Here is a 22894-nt window from a genome sequence, read left to right as displayed (position 1 = left end):
GTAGTCTACAACTTTATTCTGCAATCTTTATCATTTCATGATGATTTCAAGTATTATTTATACAGTTGTGTGGTTAAGGGACTTGATTGAGTGCCCAGCAGTGGCAACTTAGCTGCGCTGAACTCATGACCTTTGCATCAGAAGTCCAACATCTCAATCACCAAGATCATTTTTTTCCACTTTAAATGACCAGCTTTACAATTATAGGAACTCAATAATATACGAACCCTGATAATGTTATTATTTTTTCCACTAATAAAAAAAAATGGACCCCCTGGGTATGCTTCACTTAGAGAGGCAGTAACCATGGAGGCTGTAACCATCTTGTAGATTTATTTCATATTTGACCTTTTTACTTTTGTTGCCGTAGTAAAGCCTGCATGTTCCTTCAGATCATGTTAAAAGCTCTGATTTATTGAAACTCGTGATGAGAAACACTCTAGATGCATTTTGCAGCAATGATGTGCTTAAAGTTTTACTGAAGCAACCGAGAAAAATGTACTGGTATTAAAAGAAGAATATTTTCATAGTAAAGCATGTTGGATTTGGAGACGTTTAGTTCCTAGTAAAACTGCATTTTTATACACCGCTTTATTACTGTCAAAAAAGCGAATGAAATTCCTGAAATGTCTTTATATTACCTACAATTCTGCATGCTTTGTTTTTTTCTTCATAAAGATCACTGCCAAAAAGCTTCAGATCAGTTATTCTGAACCGGCCCTTTAGAGGCTGTTAGGGGCGGCAGCTATTTTTGTCTTTAACTTTTGAATATGTCACCTACGGGGCAGGATTACTGTCCAAACCGTGGCAGGGAGAGTTTTTATCCTCCCTTACCACAGATTATGGGATATCTGCCATAAAACCTTCAGCCCCCTCTTCCTCATGCAGCTGCTTCAGGATGCTTTCTATAACGTCTTTGTCGAATTCTTTTCTTGCTCTCTTCCCCCTTCCTTTTTTCCCTTCTTTGAAGAAGGCAGAAAAGAGTGAGCGAGTCAGAATGTAGATGAAATAAATACTCGTGCCCTGATTAAAGCTTGTGTATGATAATCAACTCATGAAAGAGGTCATCATTTGCATGTAAAATCATCTGACATTTTCTGCATGAAAACAATATTGCTGCAGCTGCATCAGATATTATAGACTTGTGTTTGTGTTTGTTTTAATTGGGTTACAGATCACAGCAACACACAGACAGAATTAGGGTCAAAGCCGCAAAGCGACTTTTGTAGTGCCGGGAAATGGATGCAACGCCGGTTCGCTTTCGTTTCCCGCTTTTAAGTGACGCTAATTATTAAGTGTAATTACCCAGAAAGCTATTGTAATCAATGAATTATTGATTAATGTGTAATCTTGAAAAGCCTTTCATCAATCACTCTAGCAGCGTAGCATTCTCCTGTTGAGTACCCATTAGAACCGTCATTTTTCTTGCAAACTCATTCATGTTATACCACAGGATTGGATGGGATTATTAGACACTATTTTTATTTCAAGGGTTGTCTCTTTAAAGACAAAATGGCAGCCGTACAGCTGATTTTTACTGTAGGTGGGAGCTGTTCCAATCTGAAAGGACACAGAAGGTTGTATAAATAGTCCACACATTCTATTGTTATATTTCCATAATGACATACTGATATCATTTTTTCAGATTTACTTAGCAAAAACTATGTTTCACCTCCCTGGCTTTTATTTCATTCCATGTCGGGGCTCAGATGGAAGCAGCTACTTGATTGACGGCTGTATTTCACAATGTGACACAGTTAGAGAATGTGAAAACACACACTTGTTGTTGGAACGCTTGCACTCTTTCCGTGCCGTCACCAGTTTGATAGCACAACGAATCCAGGTGATGGTATCACCTCAAATTTGAGACTAATAGTCTGCTGAGAAGAGAGTGACTGGGTCCTTGTTGCCTAATTAGAAAAAGGTGCAGCTTTGTGCAACAGGGTTACACTTTACTGTCTCAGTTTGGTAATAGAGATTCATAGAACCACCCATAATCTTTGTTTCGCAAAGAACTTAACTACGTCTGCGGTGGTCTACAGCTTGGTGTACTGATTTCGCTGCTCTTACACTCCCAATCAGTTAGATAGAAAATCTGAAAAGAATCTGACGAGTGAAATCGGACTTGAGGAAGTAGAATGTAGACAAAACACCTCTGACATCTTATCAAAGCCAAGAGAGCCAAATATAGCCAAATTTAGCATTTATAGTAAATTTGCCTTGTGCTAATTGTTTTCATGCTAGTCTCTGTAAACTTAACACTTCCACCGTAGCCCAATTGAGAAATGACACCGTTGTATGACTATGAATGCTATCAATCCAGCTTTGTGTCTGTCTTTCTGACTTTTTTATTTCCATTCTCTCAATTTATTTTTCCACTCATTTACCAAAGCCTAGGCGGTACTGTTCACTGGAGAGTCCTGTTTGAGAGATTGAGCGCACAGGTGTAGATTTTGAAGTCTGCTGCCTTTCACAGCTCAAACAGAAATCACTCACTCCACTGAAGAGAGCTCAGAGCTCCCCAGTCCTTACTTTAAAAGTATGTATAGTAGCAAAGGGATTGCATGGAGATATATATATATATATGTAAGGAAGTGAATGCGTGTGTTATTTGGCAATAATCTGTTTTTGTAATAACCTACAATTTGAAAAATGTCCAACAATAATCAAATACCTCAAGAATTAAATGAAAAAGATAATATTTCTGAACACGTCTGTTAAGTAACTTTCTGCAGACGGGAGAGTCTTCATTATGTGCACATGCATACTGCATATAATTAATACTGACTAAACTAATTAGTTTGACCCTAATTATAATTGCTTGGTATGAGGCAAGTTACACTTCATCCATAGCAGGTAACATAACCATAATGTGTATGGACACTATGTGGACAAAAGTTTCTGGACACCTGAGCATAAAATTTCGATGTGCTTTTTGAACATCCCATTCCAAATGTAGTCCCTATTAGATGCTAGAATAACCTCGACTCTTTTGGGTAGATGTGCATTTTAAAGTGGAGATTTGCAGCCACAAGGGTGTTAATAAAGTCGGGTAACGATGTGACGTGAGGAGGCTTTGATTGCGGTGATCATTCCAATTCATCTTAAAGGTGTTTAATAGGGTTGAGGTCAGAGCTCCATAACAGGCCACTCAAGATCAAGACAGGACCATTGTTGAGCTGGGACAGGTTTGGTTCTCCTAGTTCAAGTGAAGGGATTATAGAAGGCTACCACATCCAGATATCTCCTATACAATTGTGTGTCTCCAACTTTGTGGTAACAGTTCAGAGAAAATCACATATGGCTAAATATCTCAGCTGTCCCAAAACAGTGTAGGCTGTATTGTATTTGTGTTGGGAAATCAACTTGAACAACTATGGAAATATCACTTCTCTGACAAGTCCTTTTATTCATTGTCTATATATTTTTTTGGTCTTTTTTTATATTTGGCAATACTTGGTTTTGGTATGGTGTCAATAGGATGAAACACAGCTTGAAATGCCATTGTAAGGATGACAAATCACAAACTTTTTTACTGACAGAATATAATGGAATTCTGTGTGTGTGTGCGCGTTCTATAAAAAAAGTGCAGTGCAGAGCAAAAATCCCAGAAATACATTAGCACCTCCGCATATAAAACTAGTCCAATCCATATAAGGACTTTGTTAAAAAAAAAAAAAAAGTACAGTCCATTAATTCTATTCCTATTCTATTGCATTTTATTCCAGTCAAACAGCTTAATCAATTCAGGTGAATGTTAAAGTTCAAATTAGCTGCAAATTAATAATATAAAAATTGTGCACTGTTATTACAGTTTGTGGACTGTAACAATAATGACAGTGTCAGGGACAGTAGGCTGAGATGGATGGAAGTGGAGTAAGGTTTTTTTTTTTTGAAAGACTGTTAGGCAGTAGAACTGGGTAATTGTCAGGTGATCAGCAAATTAGGCATATCCAAACTTCAAAAATAAAAACAAGGTAGCAAAACAAGATCTTTAATCAAAATAGCTAAACAGGAAATGTATGACTTGCAAGATCAGGTACTGGCACACAGTGTTACACATACCCATTATACACTTTTATGACATCATAACATTATGACAGGTGAAGTGAAAAATAACATTGATTAACTCTTCATCATGGCACCTGTTAGTGGAACATTTTGTCCTCAATGTTGACGTGTTAGAAGCAGGAAAAATGGGCAAGTGTAAGGATTTGAGCGAGTTTGACAAGGGCCAAATTGTGTTGGCTAGACGACTGGGTCAGAGCATCTGGTGGGGAGGTGGTAGCTCAGTGGTTAGGCTTTGGACTTTGGATTGAAAGTCGCATGTTCAAATCCCACCACTACTGAGCTGCCACTGCTGGGCTTTTATACAAAGCCCTTAACCCTCCCCTTCTCCGTTGTAAGTCTCTCTGGATGAGGGCATCTGCCAAATGCCATAAATATATGTAATCGATCTCCAAAACTACTGTAGCTACTGTTTTGGCAGCAAAGGGGGACCAACACAATATATACAGTATTTATACCATATATATATATATATATATATAAAAGAAAATACGAAATAAGTGAAAAATATGTTTACAATATTTTTTTATAATTTTATTATAAAAAACTTTATTATTTGATAATCATTTTAATATGTTCATGTGTTTTGATTTTTGTCTTGAAAATCAGTAGAAAAGCAGAATATTACTGTGCAATTGCTCTGAATTGTTCTTTTTTTTTTTTTTTTTTTTAAAGATTGATAGTCTGTCAATGACTGAGAGCCAGGGGAGCTTTCCTCTGAGTGCTGTACACTGACCTGTGATGCAACAGGAGCAGTAGTTCGAAAAGATGCAGTTTGCTGGCTTTTAGAGGACGCGCATGTTTGCCGTCAGACAGGTTGCTGGGGAGAAATTGGCAGGTGTCCATATAAAATTGGAGAGAAAGCCTGGATATTTATGCATGGTTATAATGTGCAGAAAGCTATAATAACTGAAGTCAAATGGGTTTAGAAATGGAGGCATCCATGAGGGTCAAGAATTAGTTGGTTTTATGTGAAAAACCTAAACAGACAAACAAATAAAGTGCAAAGAAGTATTGTTCTAATAAAGATTTGACAAGCGAGCATGCTAGTTATACTCTATAAATGGATAAATATCAAATTGTCCAAATTGTCTCGAGTTTATATGCACTCAAGTAGGCTTTGTAGCAATGCATTGTTTATCAATCTGCATTGAATGTATATTTTTTTCCCCAAGGATAAATTAGATAACTACATTTATTTTTGCACATATGACTGAAGTGTTTAAATAAGAACTTTTTTTGTAATCATTATTAAAATGAAAATGTGGCTTTAATCTTTTGCATATGGAGATAAAAGTGCCTAAATTTGTCAACCTGCCCTCTTTTCCCATAACAAGGTTTTTCTGAACATCACTATGCTGCATCTCAGGTCCCAACTTAATAACATGGAAACACCATGGGCTGTCATAAGGCTGTGCCTTTTTTTCTTTTTTAGATTTAAGTAAATCTGTGAAAAGTGATTTATTTTCATTTCCCAGTAACAGCTGTGGGAAATGATTTAAATTCAGCAGGAGTCCCCCCATTGGCTTATGCTTAGTTTGAAGAGATAAAAAACGTCATCAGAAGTGAAAGGATGAAACTGCCGTTCAAATTCCAATTTAGCACGGTTTACCGTACTTAAACGCACACACGCAAACACGCGCACACACACACACACGCACACGTCTTTTTGTTGACTCTGTGACTGACTGTGCAATAAAAGAGAGAGTTGCTCACAATAAGCACTTTATTGGCTGTAGTTTTGGGTTGCTATTTGAAACAACACCTCACCCTGATACATCAAGACTTCTTTGCCACAGAACTAATAAAGACTGAGGTCCAAACACTTGGTATTCCCGTAAAGCTGCCATACACCTCAGCAGTTCAGTTTTACTCCTCATCAGCTGTCTTCTTGTAGCATTCTATAGCTGCTAGTTTATGCATTTGTTTACACACCGGGTCCTGTTTTTGTGCTGCAGAAAATATATTTTTGGAAATGTCTTGTTGTGAGAAAGTCAATGTGATTTACAAGGTGAGTTTGTGTTTCATAATCCCAAAGGCATTTTGCCCACCATATGGTAGAGGAGATATCACTTCCACTGCCTGCATTAGACGAAATCTTAATAGTGCTGTGCTTTAGGGTAAGTGGGCATTGAAGAATGTTTCAGAAAGATTAAGTAGCTGCTCTTAAACCTTAGAATAAAAAAACTCGAGTTTTGCATAACTATTAGATAAATGGTACTCAGCAGAGGCTTGTGACCATAGATTTCGGGACACAGCCTTCAAATAAATTCATTTGAGAGGGTAAGGTGCTTGGCTTGTGCTGTAGGCTACTATCTAGTGAATACGATGCTAAGAGTCAGGTTTAATTTTGCTTTATTTTATTGTGACTCTAATGTATCATTATCTGATTATTTGCTACAAAGCAAGATTTCAGTAGGTGCAGAGTATTTGTAAAGTTACTAAACCAAACAGTAAGCTGTATTCACTGCTGAGAATTGGGCAGGGTGATTCTTACACTAATGGGCCTCTACTAGCAATTGTTGCATTTTCCCATTTTTGACCACTAGGTGCCATAATAAAAATTGGCTTTTATGTGACAAATAGCATTTTATTATTTTTTTGTCATCACTCAAGTTAGTTAGGAAGGTCCCCTGGTGGTCTAGTGGTTAAGATGCAGCGCTCTCACCGCTGCGACCCGGGTTTGATTCCCGGTCAGGGAACCATCCCCAGCCACTCTCAGTGCCGGTCCCAAGCCCGGATAAATTGGGGAGGGTTGCGTTAGGAAGGGCATCCAGCATAAAACATGTGCCAAATCAAACATGTGGATGATCCGCTGTGGCGACCCCTAACGGGAGAAGCCGAAAGAAAGTACTCAAGTTAGTTAGGAGGAGTATACATTTTATCAAACAGCACTGTATGTACTCTAATGTGTACTTAAATTTATGAATTTTAGAAAGGTAGTATTGTCTCTAATAGAAAATAAAAAAATAAAAAAAACCAGCTAATTTTATTTAGTTATCATGCTGATTTTTCCTACTTATTTCGGTAGCCAAGTAAGTGGTGATTTGTGGGATATTGTAATTTGCGGTGAGAGTAGCGAGCAGGTTCAGAAGAGCCTGGAGAGGTGGAGGTACATGCTGGAGAGAAGGGAAATGAAAGTCAGTAGGAGTAAGACAGATTACATGTGTGTGAATGAGAGGGAGGGCAGTGGAGTGGTGCGGTTGCAGGGAGAAGAGGTGGAGAAGGTGAAAGAGTTTAAGTACCTAAGGGTCAACAGTGCAAAGTAACAGAGAGTGTGTTAAGGAAGTGAAGAAAAGAGTGCAGGCAGGGTGGAGTGAGTGGAGAAGAGTGGCAGGAGTGATTTGTGATAGAAGAGTATCTGCAAGAGTGAAAGGGAAAGTTTATAGGACTGTGGTGAGACCTGTGGTGAGATTGAGATGGTTTGGACATGTGCAGATGAGGGACATGGGGTATATCGGCAGGAGAATGCTGAGAATGGAGCCACCAGGAAGGAGGAAAAGAGGAAGACCAAGGAGGAGGTTCATGGATGTGGTAAGGGAAGACATGCAGGTAGTTGGTTTGAAAGAGGCAGATGTAGAGGACAGAGTAGTATGGAGATGTATGATTCGCTTTGGCGACCCCTAATGGGAGCAGCCAAAAGAAATAGAACAAGAAGCAAAGTGATAGCTCAGTGTTTAAGACATTGGACTTCTGATCTATACTGTAGGTCATGAGTTTAGATCTTAGTAGCACCATGCTGCTGCTCCTGGGCCCTTAAGCGTATAATGCTCAAATTAAATAATCGTTGCTTTGGATAAATGTAAGTGAAGAGGTGGGGCTTCAGGCTGTGTTTGAGAACGGCGAGCATCGAAAGAAATAATGCTATATTTTTGGTGGTATTAGGTGCTATTTATTGTCATGGACAGCCATCCTAGGACCGACATTTTGTTTCAAAGCAGACTAATTGTCTAATTTGAGTGAACTTGAGCCAAAATGAGGAATTTTGTTGTTTGCAGTCCTAGAACTGAATGGATAAGTATGCACACTACAACAACATTTTGAACAGTAGCAAAGCGCCCCTGTCACACACACTCTTCACAAGTACTTTGTCATTTCCGGTGGTTAGGTGGAATTAAATCGGCGTTAGATGCATTATTAATAGTTGCCCGTCCCTATAAAGCCTCAAACAGGATAAAAAACGTTGTATTACGCCGTGTGAATACACACCCAGACAGCGATGGCAACCTTTGTTAAGATTCCAGCTTTGAAATGCAAATCAGCCCCCTCAACATAATACATATGTCATAATAACATCTGCACTCAATAGCAGCGAGTAGTGTTTGTGACATTTCCATTACTCTTTATTTTTATTGCATCCAAAATAAGGTCTTCTCCCTGTCACATTTACCAGCTGAGCTACTCTGAATTGCAAGTTTCATCCTCATAAGCAAACCAGATGCTGTTCCATGTTGACATAATTATCAAAGAACGTGTTTTCCCCCTTTTTTTACACCGGCGATAAATATTTACAGCCTAAAGCACTCCCACAATTAATATTCAACATAAGAGAATCTGACTCAACTTTCCACATTTCAAATCTTATTTTCTTCTGTGGGAGTTGGTTGATAGTTTCTTCAGTATACAGTTGGAGCTTCAGTCCTTTACCAGCACATTCACAAATGGGATTGTCCGTTAAAAGTTTTCTACACATGTTTAATAGGGAACTGAACAAACTGGTAATGCAATTGTTTTGACTCCAAAAATCACTTCTAGGCTACGTCTATGTTATTCCAAATCAATCTGAAAACTGCATTTGTGTTTTACACAGGAAATGTGTATCAAAAATTGCTTGTCCACACCAAACCTGTTGAAAACGCATACATTTCTGTATTGCGGATGCAGTAAAACACGAGCAGCTTTGGCTTATTATTTATAACATTCTGTCACTTGAAATGTTCGTCATCCTGTTTGTTTTGGGTTGAATAGGTGACTGTTTCTTTTGGGGGGAAAAAAAGCAGTTTATAAATATATCTATTTTTTCAGTCTATATTACAATGCAAAAAAAAAGAATTTTGATCCATTTGGAAGAGCGTTTTTGAAAAGTGTTATAAAACGCTGTGCTTGTTTGCATGCAGGTCGAAACAGAAAGATGAACGTCTGAACGGAGTGAATATTTTTGTGCCTAGTGTCATCATGATTAGGCTTCAGATCTATTCCTCTACCACCGTATTCACAGCACCTCACTTTTTCCATGTTTTGTTGTGTTACAGTCTTATTCCAAAATACATTAAATGTATTATTTTCCTCGAAATTCTACACCCAGAATGACAACGGAAAAAAGTTTGTTTGGAATCTTTGCAAATTTAAAAAAATAACAAAAAATCACATGTACATAAGTATTCACAGACTTTGCTCAAGTTAAAGGTCCTTTGGAACCAATTGCCTTAAGTCTTTTTGAGTAAAATGCTACAAGCTTCAATAGCTACAAGCTATTTTTTGGCAGTTCTTCTTTGCAGAACTTCTTAAGCTCGTCCGTGCACAGCCATTTTCCAATTTCTGACGACTTGTTTAATCGGGTTTAAGTCTTGACTCTGGTTTTGCCACTCAAGGACAATTACAGTGTCGCCCCATTGTTGCCCTATTCTTGGGTACAGGGAGCTCTGGAGAGGTTTTTCATCAAGGATGTCTCTGTACATTGCTGCACTCATCTTTTCCTCGATCCTGGCACAGTCTCCCAGTTCCTCTCGCTGAAAATCATCCCCACAGCATGATGCTTCCACCACCATGCTTTACTGTAAGAATGGTATTGGCCAGGTGATGAGCCTGGTTTCCTCCAGACATGACACTTGGCATTCAGGCCAATGAGTTCAATTATTGTTTATCAGATAAGAGAGTATTGTTTCTCATGGTCTGAGAGCCCTTCAGGTGCCTTAACTCCAGGTGGGCTGTCATGTGCCTTTGACTGAGGAGTGGTTTCCGTCTGACTACACTACTATACAGACCTGATTGGTGAAGTGCTGTTGAGATTCTTGTTCTTCTGGAAGGTTCTCTTCTCTCCAAAGAGAAACACTGTCGCTCTTTCAGAGTGATCAGGTTTGACCAGGTAGCCCACTCTAGGAAGAGTCCTGGTGGTTGTGAGCATTCTTCTATTTACTCATGACGGAGGCCACTGTGCCCTTTAATGCTGCAGAAATGTGTCTATACCCTTCCTCAGATCTGTGCCTCGATACAATCCTGTCTCGGAGGTCTGCAGACAATTCCTTAGACTTCCTCTCTGGCCTCTCTGGTGCTCTGACATGTACTGTTAATTGTGGGAACTTATATAGACAGGTGTGTGCCATTCCAAATCATGTCTAATCAACTGAATTTACCACGGGTGGACTCCTATCAAGTTGTAGAAACAGCTCAAGGATGATCAGTGGAAACAGGATGCACCTGAGCTCAATTTTCAGTGTCATGGCAAAGATCGTGAATACTCATGTACACGATTTTTATTTAGTTTTTTATTTTTATTAAATTTGCGAAGGTTTTAAACAAACTTCTTTCACATTGTCAGTATGGGGTATTGTTGGTAGAATTTTGAGGAAAATAATTAATTTAATCCATTTTGGAATAAGGCGGTAACATAAAATGTGGAAAAAGTGAATCGCTGTAGAAGTGGTTACTGAAGGTGACTGGAGTGACATTTTTGAAGAAGAAGTGAAGTAATCATTTTCTTACATTTTTTTCTAATTTCTTTTAATGGTCCCAATGAATTGCTAATGAATAACCATGTATGAGTCTGATATTAAGCCTATACAGCCAAATCTGGTTGTAACCTGTCACTCTTTCACAGTAGGTAGATGGTATTTTCTATTAGAGACGTGACACATAGTTTCCCCTACAAACCACGCCACATGACCAGTCACATGACCCTTACAGTATATCTTTCCTATTCGCACATAAGTGTTTTTAATGCGCAAACTCAGAGGACCCAGATTTTACATAGAAACATATAAATACAGTGAGCCAGAGCTTTTGCTTTGTGTTAAAGTTATTCATGCTGTTTGACGCAAAGCCTGTTCAAGTTGTGTTTGAAGATCACTTGGATTTGAGGATCATTTTGGATTTGTCCTTGTCTTCTCAACTGCTTGTGTTTTTTTATTTTATTTTATATATATTTTTTTTAAATAAACACATATTGCACTCTCATCCAGCTCTCATACCAATGCTTGACTTTATGAGAGGCAATCATTTCAATCATTACATGCTTTTTTGAAAGCCACTAAAAAAGGTGTAAAGGAATAAACAATAAAAAAAACAGTTAGAGATTGAAATGCACTTTAACTGACATTCAACAAAAAAAATCAACTGTTCTTTAGTCGTTAGTTTATACATAGTGGCTAGCTGGAAATGCATACACTATTCGTCCTACTAAAATTGATTATGTAGTACTGTCACGTGATGATATATTAATTGTTGTCCCACTTAAACCATAAGTGCCCCAGGCAAGCGTTTAAAACAGATAAAGTCACCACATCACTTGGTTCCCCCTGCATGTACAGGAACCGTGCTATACAGCGAATAGAGAGCACATGCTTCACGTTATTGCTCTCAAGTGGTGGTCTAAATGTACCTTTCATTGCACTCAAGCATCGTCCGTGAATGCCACAGCAGTGGTTTTTACATCATTTCTGAGGTGCAAATGCATTCGATGAATCGACCAGCTGAAATAGTGTTTGCTCGGAATTAACTACAGAATGAAAGAGCTACGTATATATATACATATATATATATATATATAGCTGTTTCATTTATTCACGACGTCCTTTCTTTACTCAGATATAAAAAGAATTATTCCCACTGAAAAATTACATTTTAATTACTAAACATTTGTTTTACTGATGCTCCAATTCTCAAATCAAGCACCAAAATCCGCCATGACGTACACATCCGGCAATTAAAACAGTCCGTGTTGAAATGTAGCAAAAGTTTCATTTGGTGTCCTGATGATTTATATAATTTGAAACACCATAATTACTTTAAAACATTTACAACAATATTTTGTTTTCATGCTCTATGTTGAATATGGTTTCGCTAATAATAAACATACATTTGCATAACGCATCTATACTTGTCCATGCCCATGTTTATTAGAGTTTTAAAAACCCGAAACGTATTAATTTAGGGTACATTTAGCAGAGATAAAAATGTGTGATTAAGTTGCGATTAATCAAGAGTTAACTAATGACAATCATGCAATTAATCGCGATAAAATGTTTTTATCAATTGACAGCCCTAATATTTATTATTTAGAAAGTGACCAATATTTTATATGTAGATTGATTTCTCCTCGTTAAACAGATTCTCTAGCGCCTTCTCTCAGCACCACTGCTGCTACGTGAATCTGACGTTTAACAACGCGGAGACCGAGGCGTATCCTGAGAGTCACATACAATGTAGATTAACATGGCAGAGGTAGAGCTGCATCTTCCTGGAAACCGAACAGGAAAAGAACATCTGGTTTTATTTAATCTTTGGGGTTTTTTTTGCTCTACAAAGGCCTGTTGAAATAAAAGTTAACTATCTGTACCATTTTGAATTGCATAGTATCATGTTTTTTCCATTGCATTATATTGCTTTGAATTGCATTGCGATGAATCAAATCAAAATCGGATCACACTGTAAAGTAAAAGAGGGGAATCGTATTGTATTGCATCGGTACTGTACTGCATTGGTGCCTGCTTTATATGTAAAATTAAATTGTTAAAATTTGGGTGTAAAAAAAATTTGGGTGTAAATTTTTTTTAGATAGATAGATAGATAGATAGATAGATAGATAGATAGATAGATAGATAGATAGATAGATAGATAGATAGATAGATAGATAGACTGTATATACACTGTATAAAAATGACCCTATGCTTGTTGAGCTTTCAAAAACAAAAGGTCCTCCGAAACCACCCCGAGAGGTGAAGTTTCCCATAATTCTCATTGACACTCCTACTAGCCTGAAAAGACTACCGTGAACTCTGGTCTTTTTAAATATTTACACCCACACATGCCTGTGAGTGCTTGTAAGTATGCGTGAGAGCCTGGAACAGCTTTATTTTAATTTCAACACTGCACCGTTATTTGCCACTCACTATAGCACTATTTCCTCATGGTTAAAACACAGCAATGGTGCAGTTTGTCATGGAATGTACTGTACCTAATGTCTCTGGGGTGCAGGGGGAATACAAATAACTCAGCAATATTTTCATTTTATTTTTTTTATATTTTTTTTTTTTGAGGAAAACAAGAACCTTAAACATTTATCTCAAACAAATATTTAATTCATATTTGGCACCTTGGGGCAGGCTGAAAGAATATTGCAGCATGATGCTCCCAGTCCTGCCTGTGCTTTTTTTTTTTTTTTGCTTGTCTTTAAGCCAAGAACTTAAAAGGGTTGTGTGAAGGGGCAGTTTCTGTGTGCTATATCTCTGTTTTAGTTTCCAGCGTATTTGGGTTATTCAGCCTGCCGTTTCTCAGCTATGCTTTGGCAAGCAAAACAGGAGATGAGTTGAAACAAGGGTCTTGGTTTCACTCAGGTGTGGAATTGTATACATGAAGAGTGAGAAATGCAATTTTTTTTATCAAGGTTTGTTTCCGAATTACATTCCCATCTCTGTTTCAGGTTAATTTGTTAAATCTGCAAGACCCCAAGGCCCTCAACCTATCCTCCACCACAAACAGTTTTAAGGCATATTGCATGTCCACCTACCATGTGAATGTTTTTTTTCTTTTGGTAAACGATTTAACAACACAGTTTTAGACTATGTGTTGTTCCAGGTGGTACTGTATTTTCAAGCATGCCTGATATTCGTGATTAATTTGGCATGTTTATAACAAAGAACACGAAAAAGAAACTCACAGATGAAATCCTTAATCTAGTGTTATCATTCACCTGTTTGTGTACGGGAACAATGGGAGCATGAGAAGACTACTTTTATAACAAAAATCTGGCATGTCATAGAAACAACAAATATACACCGCCCAGGCATTACATTATGACCACCTGCCTAATATTGTGTTGGTTTCCCTTTTGCTGGCAAAACAGTCCTGACCCTGCAATTTGAGCTACAGTACAGCAGCTCGTTTGTTGGATTGGCCTTCCATGACCCTGTTTGATAGATACTGACCCCTGCAGACCAAGAACACTCCACAAGAGCTGCAGTTTTGGAGATGTTCTGACCCAGTCGTCTAGCCATCTCAATTTAGCCCTTGTCGAACTTTCTCAAATTCATACTCTTGCCCATTTTTCCTGCTTCAAACACATCAGCTGTGAGGGTAATAATAATAATAATAATAATAATAATAATAATAATAATAATAATAATAATAATGTTTACTTGCTTTATAATAAATTCCAGCCACTACCAAGTGCCATGATGAAGAGTTAATCAGTGTTATTCACTTCACTAGAGACAGTCACATGATAGGCAGTTCTCATTATTACAGTATTTTCATGACAAAGTGGGATTTAAGATTTGGGATTTAATCCGTGATTGTTCAAGGTGAACAGTTCTGCTATATTTGCCCACAAAACAACACATTACAATTGATGAAAGCTGTGTAGTATATGCAGTACAGCGATTGTGCGATTTCTAAAGTCATGTAGTATCCACTTAGAGAAGAGGAGACTACATTGGAGAACGAGACTACATTGGAAAATTGGAGAATGTTTTCTTGCTCGGAAAACATTCATGAATGGTGTTTTTTTTTTGTTTTTTTATTGTGTGTTGCTCTCGAGTTTCCTCCTGGTTTCTGATTGAAAAAATAAATATCTGCATTTCCTCTTTCCTTTTCAGTCCCTCCAAAGATTTTCAACTTCTCAAAAACTATGGTAGTGAACGAAGGCTTCAACGTTACGCTGATGTGTCTGGCGAACGGCAAGCCAGAGCCTGCAATCAGCTGGAAAATGTTGTCCCATAAAGGTAAGAGAGTCCGCTTTTGTTTTTTTCATGTCATGCACTAGATATTTATATTCGCTGAAAATTGCAGCTCGGTTCCAGCTGAGGTTCCGGTGCACAATAGGTCAAACTGGCTGTGTGAGCAAATTGAAAGTGTGCTGTGCGAGAACAGGTGTTCCTGCCATCTTTTTTGTATTTCCATAATCTAACGTTTCAATTCATCGCTTATCAGGAACAAGCTTTGTACCTTCTTCTCACGTCTCCTCAAATATCTGTGATATTGCATCCCTTATTAGGGTCTTACAAATATTCCAAATTACACGTCACGCTCAAAGTGTACCGTTTCCACGAGATAAGATGCACGCGTGGGCGTGTGTAGACATTTCAATACAAACTGGGTGGTACGTTTGCCTATCGGTGTGGGCCGTAGAGAAATCAACATCGTTCGAGCCTGTCTGTTCCTCTGCTGCACCCTGCATGGCTTCACATTATCAAGGGGGGGAAAAAAATACATTTGAATGTTTAATGATTCATGCGCTTCTATTGTGTAATAGCCCACTTCTCTCTGCCTTTGTGTCAGTACAAGAATCCGGTAATTGAAATGTTAATATGACATCGATGTGACTGCTATGTTTTTTAAGAGCTTTGATGGCTCTATTATAATACAGTACAGGTGTCTGGCACCACTTTTTTACAGCATTAATTAATAAAGATCAACTGTCACAGTTAAAGCAGAGAAAGGAAACATCATGTCTATGACGTACATGGTTAAAGGTGAAGAATACCCAAATGAAAGCATTCGGTTTATCTGCAAACAAACATACAGCAGGATACCGTAGCAGACGTAGCATTGAAACCATCAATTATCTGGTTGGAGTGGAACTTATCAAGGATAGATTAGGCAGCAAATAAGCTAATTCTCAATGAAGTTGCTGTTTTGGGAGTAAGAAAATATCGATACACGCGAGTATCGCGATATTTTGTTTGCCGATACTGTAACGATTCTCAAAAACTCAAAATCGATATTAAGAAAAAACCCACAGTTTTTTCGTTTTGAGTTTATATCCCGACCTCTAAATACACTATATGTCAAAAGTATTGGGACACCCGACTTTCCCGGCCCGGTGTTTTTCTTTCTCCACAAAAGTTGAAGGCACACAATTGTATAGGGTGTTTTTCGATGCAGTAGCATGACATTTTCCCTTCATTAGAACTAGGAGACCCAACCCTGTTTTAGCATGACAATGTCCCTGTGCACAAAGCAAACTTCTTTAAAATATGATTTTACATGGGTTGGAGTGAATATATAAATAAATCTCTGACTTCAACCCTATTGAACACATTTGGGATTAATTGGGACACTGACTGCAACTCAGGCCTCCTCACCTCACCTACATCAGTACCTGACTTTGCTAACACCTTTGTGTCTGAATGAGCACAAATCTCCACAAGCACACTCCAAAATCCCAGAAAAGTAGTAGGAATAATAATAGCAAATTGTGAAATGCGATGCTCATAAAGCACATGCCATATTTATGACCAGGTGTCCGCAAAAAAACTTTCTTTCGGCTTCTCCCATTAGGGGTCGCCACAGAGGATCATCCACATGTTTGATTTGGCACATGTTTTTACGCTGGATGCCCTTCCTAACGCAACCCTCCCCATTTATTTGGGCTTGGGACCGGCACTAAGGCTTGTGCAACCCTAATGGCTGGGGTTGGTTCCCCTGACCGGGGATCGAACCCTGGCCACAGCGGTGAGAGCGCTGCATCCTAACCACTAGACCACCAGGGAACCTTACCAGGTGTCCGCAAACATTTGGCAATAAAGTCTATCAGTCTTCTTATCCATGAACTAGCATAAGGGAACACCACTAATGTTAGCATTACTTTTTACTGTTTCCAGGGGGCACTGCTTAAAAACCTTGCGTCGACGGCAATATGTTTTGTTTGGGTGCGGTTTGTTTTTCAGGCGGGAATATGTTCAAATGCCATTAAAAACATCAGGAACAAACATGCCCTATTTGTGGTTGCACTTATAATCAAACGCAGATTATTTTGTGGTTTAATGAAAAGTGCTACTGTATATACACAAACCTAAATTTAGAGTTGGCTGAACTTGTGCATCGTGATATGTATTGTCTCACCGGATTCTTGTCGATACAAAGCTGTAGTTGGAAACAGGAAAAATGGAAAAGTGTAAATATCCGAGTGACTTTAATAAGGGCCTACAAAGAGTGATTGCTAGATGAAAGGATGAGAGCATCTCCACAGCAGGTCTACCAAAAGTAGTCCAAGGGTCACTGATGCGCACAGGGGGCGATGGTTAGCCAGAATACTCTGATCCTACGGACGAACTACTGTACAGCTGCACAGAATTGCTCACAAAGTTAATGCTGGCTATGAGAGAAAGGTGTCGGAAAACACAAAACCACTTTCGGCTTATGGGGTTGTGCTGCAGTAGTCTGGTCAGAGCGCCCGTGCTGACCCTGTCCACCGCTGAAAGCACCTAAAATTGGCAGGTGAGCATCAGATCTGGACAATTGAGCAATGAAATTTTTACATTATGTGGACAGCCAGGTGCATGTGCTGCTAAGAGATGGCACAAGGATGTATAATGAAAGAAGGCATTGACAGAGGAAGCAGCATGATTCTATGGGAAATGTTCTGCTGGGAAAACTTAAATCAAGACGTGGAGTTTAAGGTGTTGATTCGGCCTCTAAATTTATAAGAAGGTCTCAAGTAAAAAACCCAGCTCTACCAAACTGCCACTGGTGTGACTTGCTCTGGATAAGGGCCTCTGCTAAACGCTATAAATGTAAATGTAAAGAATCTGCTGCTAATATAGTTCCCTTTCTACTACAACAAACCTTCTGAGACCTTGTGGAGTCCGTGCCTTGATGGGTTTTAGCTGTTTTGGTGAAACGACACAAAAATAAACAGGTGGTTTTACTGTGATAGCAGATCAGTATATTGAAATGTAAGAATCATGAAATAAAGTGTAATACACTGCAGTCTCATATCTGGGTGTCAAGCTTGCCAATTTCAATACGAATCATTCTCAAGACTTAAACTCCATTTATTTCCACTAAACCCTTACACCTATTTTTAAATTGAAGCATTTGAAAAACTTCCTCTGCTGTTATTATTTAGTGCATAAGTTTCCAACCCTCTTCAACCTTGACATGTTATAACCTGAACCAATCTAAAATACCTCATAGTGATGATGAAATCTTTCGGCTTCTCCCGTTAGGGGTCACCACAGCGGATCCTCCACACTTTTGAATTGCCACATGTTCTTACACTGGATGCCCTTCCCAATGCAACCCTCCCCAATTTATCTGGGCTTAAGACAGGCACTGAAAGTGGCTGGTTCCCTGACCGGGGATCAAACCCGGGGCACAGCAGTGAGAGCGCCTCATCCTTACCACTAGACTACCAGGGAACCTACCTCATTGTAAACTATATAAATGTATATATAGATTGTAATTACAAATAAAAATGGTTCAATTTGAAAAAAAAAAAATTCACCCCATTGCTGTGAAACAACAAAATTTTCAGGTGCTATTTAACGGCATATCAATGTTTTAATAGAGTTAAGATGTGTGCTGGAGCTATTAAATCAATTCAAGTTTATTTCTATAGCGCTTTTCACAAAGGACATAGCCTCAAACCAGCTTTATAGAATGTAAGAATTATAGAATTTATTTATATTTAAATTTGTATGTAATTATCCCCAATAATTAAGTCTGTTATGCAACTGTGGCAACGAAAAAAACCCTTTGATGGTAAGAGGAAGAAACCTTGGGAGGAACCAAATTTAAAAAGGGAACTCATTCTTATTTGGGTGAAACCAAGAGTGGGAATATAAATCATTAAAACATTGCAAAATAAGAAATATTACCATGAAGCTATTAATTTCATGGAGCTAGTAAAGTAAGTCAAGGACCGAGTTATGGATAATTGTATTAGAATATAAGTGTTTAGTGATAAACACCTATAATGTACCATGCAGCGTCAACTACCTCAAATCCATTATTTTAAAAAGGAAAAGAATACGGCACAATCCTGACTTTGCCTCGAGGAAATTGTCTACCTGAAGTCTCAGGTGAAGACATCATTAGTCAGAGAAACAACTAGGTCATGTGTGACCTTTAAGCAGCAGGAGAAATCCGTGGTCCAAGGGGGGTGGGGGCTGGGGGCTTGCTAGTTATGAGAGGGACTGGGTCATTATTGATGTGTAATATTGCTGCCAGTCACACGTGGCCCTGTAGGAAGACTCGGGCTTAAAGCTCTGAATCATCACACATACAAGCACCATGGTCTCAGTGACAGACACTTCTCTTAACAATCCCTCGCAATAAGACGTCTAGCACTAACTCCCACACTGCATCTGCAGCTCGGCATTCCCACTGACACGCTCCGGATTTCCAAGCGAGGTCCTTGTTGAGCGCTAGAAGCTTATCGAAAGCTGAATCTCAGGAGCAAAGTGAACCCAAGAACATTCCCGTTGCTGGAGGATGAGATTTTTGTTTCTGAGTACCAGTGATTCAATAGCCTACATCTTTTGCATATCACCATATTACGATGATTCCCTACAGGAACACCAGGTATAATTGGGTGCCACAGTGTCAGACTGCTCAGACAGTTAATGGCAAAACAAATTGTTTAATTTGGAAGGAAATCAGAACAACAAAAGCTTAGTGTAATAGCATCCCTTTATTTATTTTTTTGGGGGGGTGTAATATTACAGCAAAGAATAAATGCCTATGATCTTTGGAGGAACCTTGTGTGCTTTTCACAGGCAGTGATTTATGTTGTAGCTCAAGAGATATGAAAGACAATATTCCTCTATGTTCCAAAAAGCGGTTTCTTTCACATAGTGCAATGCAATAAGCATTCGGATAAAGAGCACGGTTGAAATAAGACTTTGCACGATAAGCAGGATCGGTCTTTTCGTGCTCTGGGTAAGGGTGTTCATTTATCTGATCCGGTTTACTTACTTTCTAGCGAATTACCCAAAACTGCTTTTTTTCGTAATCTTTTATTTATTTATTTATTTATTTTTAAGTGTAGAACCAAGTCAAGCCATTTGATTTATTCTTCTGCACATTTTCCTTCAGTTTAGTCAGCATTTGTCATCATGTTCAATTGTGCATGGGTTTTTCATTCGAAGCTTCATTTGACACATACAGGTTGTAAGGACTTTATACCTGATTTTAACAATAATATTCGTAATAAAAAAGTCTTTTTTTTTGTCTGTGCTGCAAACTGCCTTGGCATTGAATTGTTAATTCGCATTTCAATAACAACATATGAAGTATTCTGTGCAGTGCCAGTTCTTATGCAACATGTGAAGCATTTAGAGCCAAGGATTTTATTTTTTGGTGCTTGCTGTGCATCATCTGATCAAAACAAATAATCATAACTGTTTACAGCTTCCTATTTTTCTGTTAATACAAACCGAGAAATGGCGCATGAAGACAAGAGGGTTATACATGCTGTTTTATCATTTTATAATATTGCATTGCTGATGGAAATAGAACAAGGTCAATACTAATAATGCTAAATTAGAAAGTGTTAGTAATTTGTCATTAGCTGTGTTTAATTGGTTTGCATAAGACTTTTACATTAGTTAGCATAAGAGTTTGGGTTCATTTAGATGAAGGCAAAGCACTGTAGTTTTCTTTTTTTGTTCTTTTATATGAAGTCCTGATTGTGTTAATCTAGTCTATGGCTGTATGGGTGTAATGACTTCGGCGCAGTTGCCGTGTTTGCAAGTTAGCAGCTAATTTCAGAGGCCAAATGATCCCTGTAGCAGGAATGCTATAATCTACTAGTACAGCTCTGGTCTATTGAGCTCTCTCTCTCTCTCTCTCTCTCTCTCTCTCTTGTTTCTCTTCTCTGATGCCCAGGGCTTGCTGTACCGACTTCCACTTGTGTTATATGTCTTTTCTTCCCCGCGTTAATATTTTTTGGGGTGGGGGTGACAAAAATAATAAAGTGTGAAATACATATATATCCACAGGGTGGAGGCGATTGATGACACAGCGGCCTTGGCTGTGTGTTGGACAGTCGTGACTCATTGCAACAACACCCTGCCTTATGATAGATCCACAGCTTAAGGGAGCAGAAGATCGCACACGTATATATGCGACTATATACATAAGGAACAAACCAAGACAGGAAGGTGCTGTTAATGAAAAACACGTGGAAATCCTGAAGTGTGTTATTCCTCTTATACCAGAGCATATTTGTCAATCGCTGTACAGTTAATATCTATTTAAAAAAATGACACGTTGAACTTTTATCTGTTTATAGTTACATTGATTGCACTTGATTGCAGGCTTGTGAGATATTGATTTTACCCTGCTTTCGATTTCGCAGTTAAAAAAAAAAATCCAAATAAACAGAAAATGAGATTAAAGATTTAATCGTCCAGAACCTAGAAAAACAAACGGAGTTGTTAAAAAGACAGGAAAAGGAAGCATGGAAGGTTTAAGGATAATATGGGAAGGCATAATTATATTATCAGATGTGAACTAAGAACATGTTTGCCGGCAGCACCAATCGTTAAAACTCAGCTGTGTACTTTTAGGCGAATCTGCTGTAACGTGCAGTAAACAGTGCTGTAATTACAGCACATTTTCGATCGAATCCTTTTTAAAATCAGTTGTCTACACATTTTGAATCTTGACCTGCTGTTCCTTGGTGGGAAAATGCGCCTGATATTTAAACTGAACATGACTAAAGAAACCTTAAAGTAATGTATCTATGTATTTATCACAAATAGGTTTCAGTATTGCTCACTATATGGATGAAAGCATTAAGACATCTGACTTTTCCAGCCTTGTGTGCTTCTTCCCCAAACTGTTACCACAAGTTGGAGTAACACAACTGTATAAAATGCCTTTGGATTTGGTAGAAGATTCCCTACACTTGAACTAGGAGACCCAAACCTGTTCCAGCATGACAATGTACCTGTGCACAAAGCCAGCATCATGACATTATGCTTTACATGGGTTGGAATAAAAAGCTTTAGTAGCTTGCTATAGAGCTCTGACCTCAATCCTACTGAAAACCTTTGGGATGAATTGGAACTTTATTGCACCACAGCCTCCCTCACCTCACCTCCATCAATACCTGACCTTACTAACACCCTTGTTGCTGAATGAGCACAAATTGCCACACTCAACAATCATCTTCCCAGAAGAATTAAGATTATTATAACAATAAATGTGGATTAAATGTGAAATGGAGTGTTCAGAAGGCACATATGGATCTTATCCTCATTTGTCCACAAACGTTTATCCATAAATTGTGTATTAAATATTGGCAATATAAGCACAAGTTTCTAGCTTTTATTTGGGCATGACTGAACTCAGAAGGTGCCCAGTGAGATGGAAAGAAGGGGACTAAGCTTCCAGCAGGTGTCCATTCACAAATCATTCCAGATAAATATGTTTATTGGAATATGTCTCATTTTTGTGATTTTTCGAAAGCATTCTCCGATGTTAAAATGCAAAAAAATTAAATAAATGCACAAAAACAGGGTCTCGATCTAGTGCAAGTGTAAAATCATATAGGACGTGAGGAAATCCTATAAAGATGAGGATACCTAAGTCTTAAAAACTAGCTAGTGTCTGTTGCATTTCTCCCACTTAAAAGAAGTAAGAATATGCAGCATTGTCCTCTGACTGTTGCATAAAATGTACACGCTCCAAAGTTTTTTTTTTCCTTAAAGAAAGTTTCACCATAGCAACTATTAATATGTATATTATTATTCATCTTAAATTATTAGACCATCTTCTTTCCATATCCCTGTAGATTAGTTGCTATAAAAGTAGTATTATTTTAGAATGAGCGATTTTGCTTATTGTTGACACTGATGTCAGAGCTGCTGTTACAGGAAAT

The 22894-nt window shown here is 38.3% G+C and overlaps 1 protein-coding gene across 8 annotated transcripts in view; it reads left to right on the top strand.

The window, feature by feature from the left end:
* Nucleotides 1-22894, top strand: part of ntm (neurotrimin) — a 395280-nt gene that overhangs the window by 343419 nt on the left and 28967 nt on the right. For all 8 annotated transcript variants that reach the window (XM_046861584.1, XM_046861590.1, XM_046861585.1 and 5 more), the window contains one exon: nt 14880-15005. In XM_046861584.1, coding sequence (XP_046717540.1) covers nt 14880-15005 — 126 coding nt within the window. The remainder of the gene's footprint in view (nt 1-14879; nt 15006-22894) is intronic.

The sequence above is a fragment of the Silurus meridionalis genome, chromosome 11, assembly GCF_014805685.1.
Source record: "Silurus meridionalis isolate SWU-2019-XX chromosome 11, ASM1480568v1, whole genome shotgun sequence".
Classification (NCBI taxonomy): domain Eukaryota; kingdom Metazoa; phylum Chordata; class Actinopteri; order Siluriformes; family Siluridae; genus Silurus; species Silurus meridionalis.
This window is presented reverse-complemented; position numbering and strand designations above follow the sequence as displayed.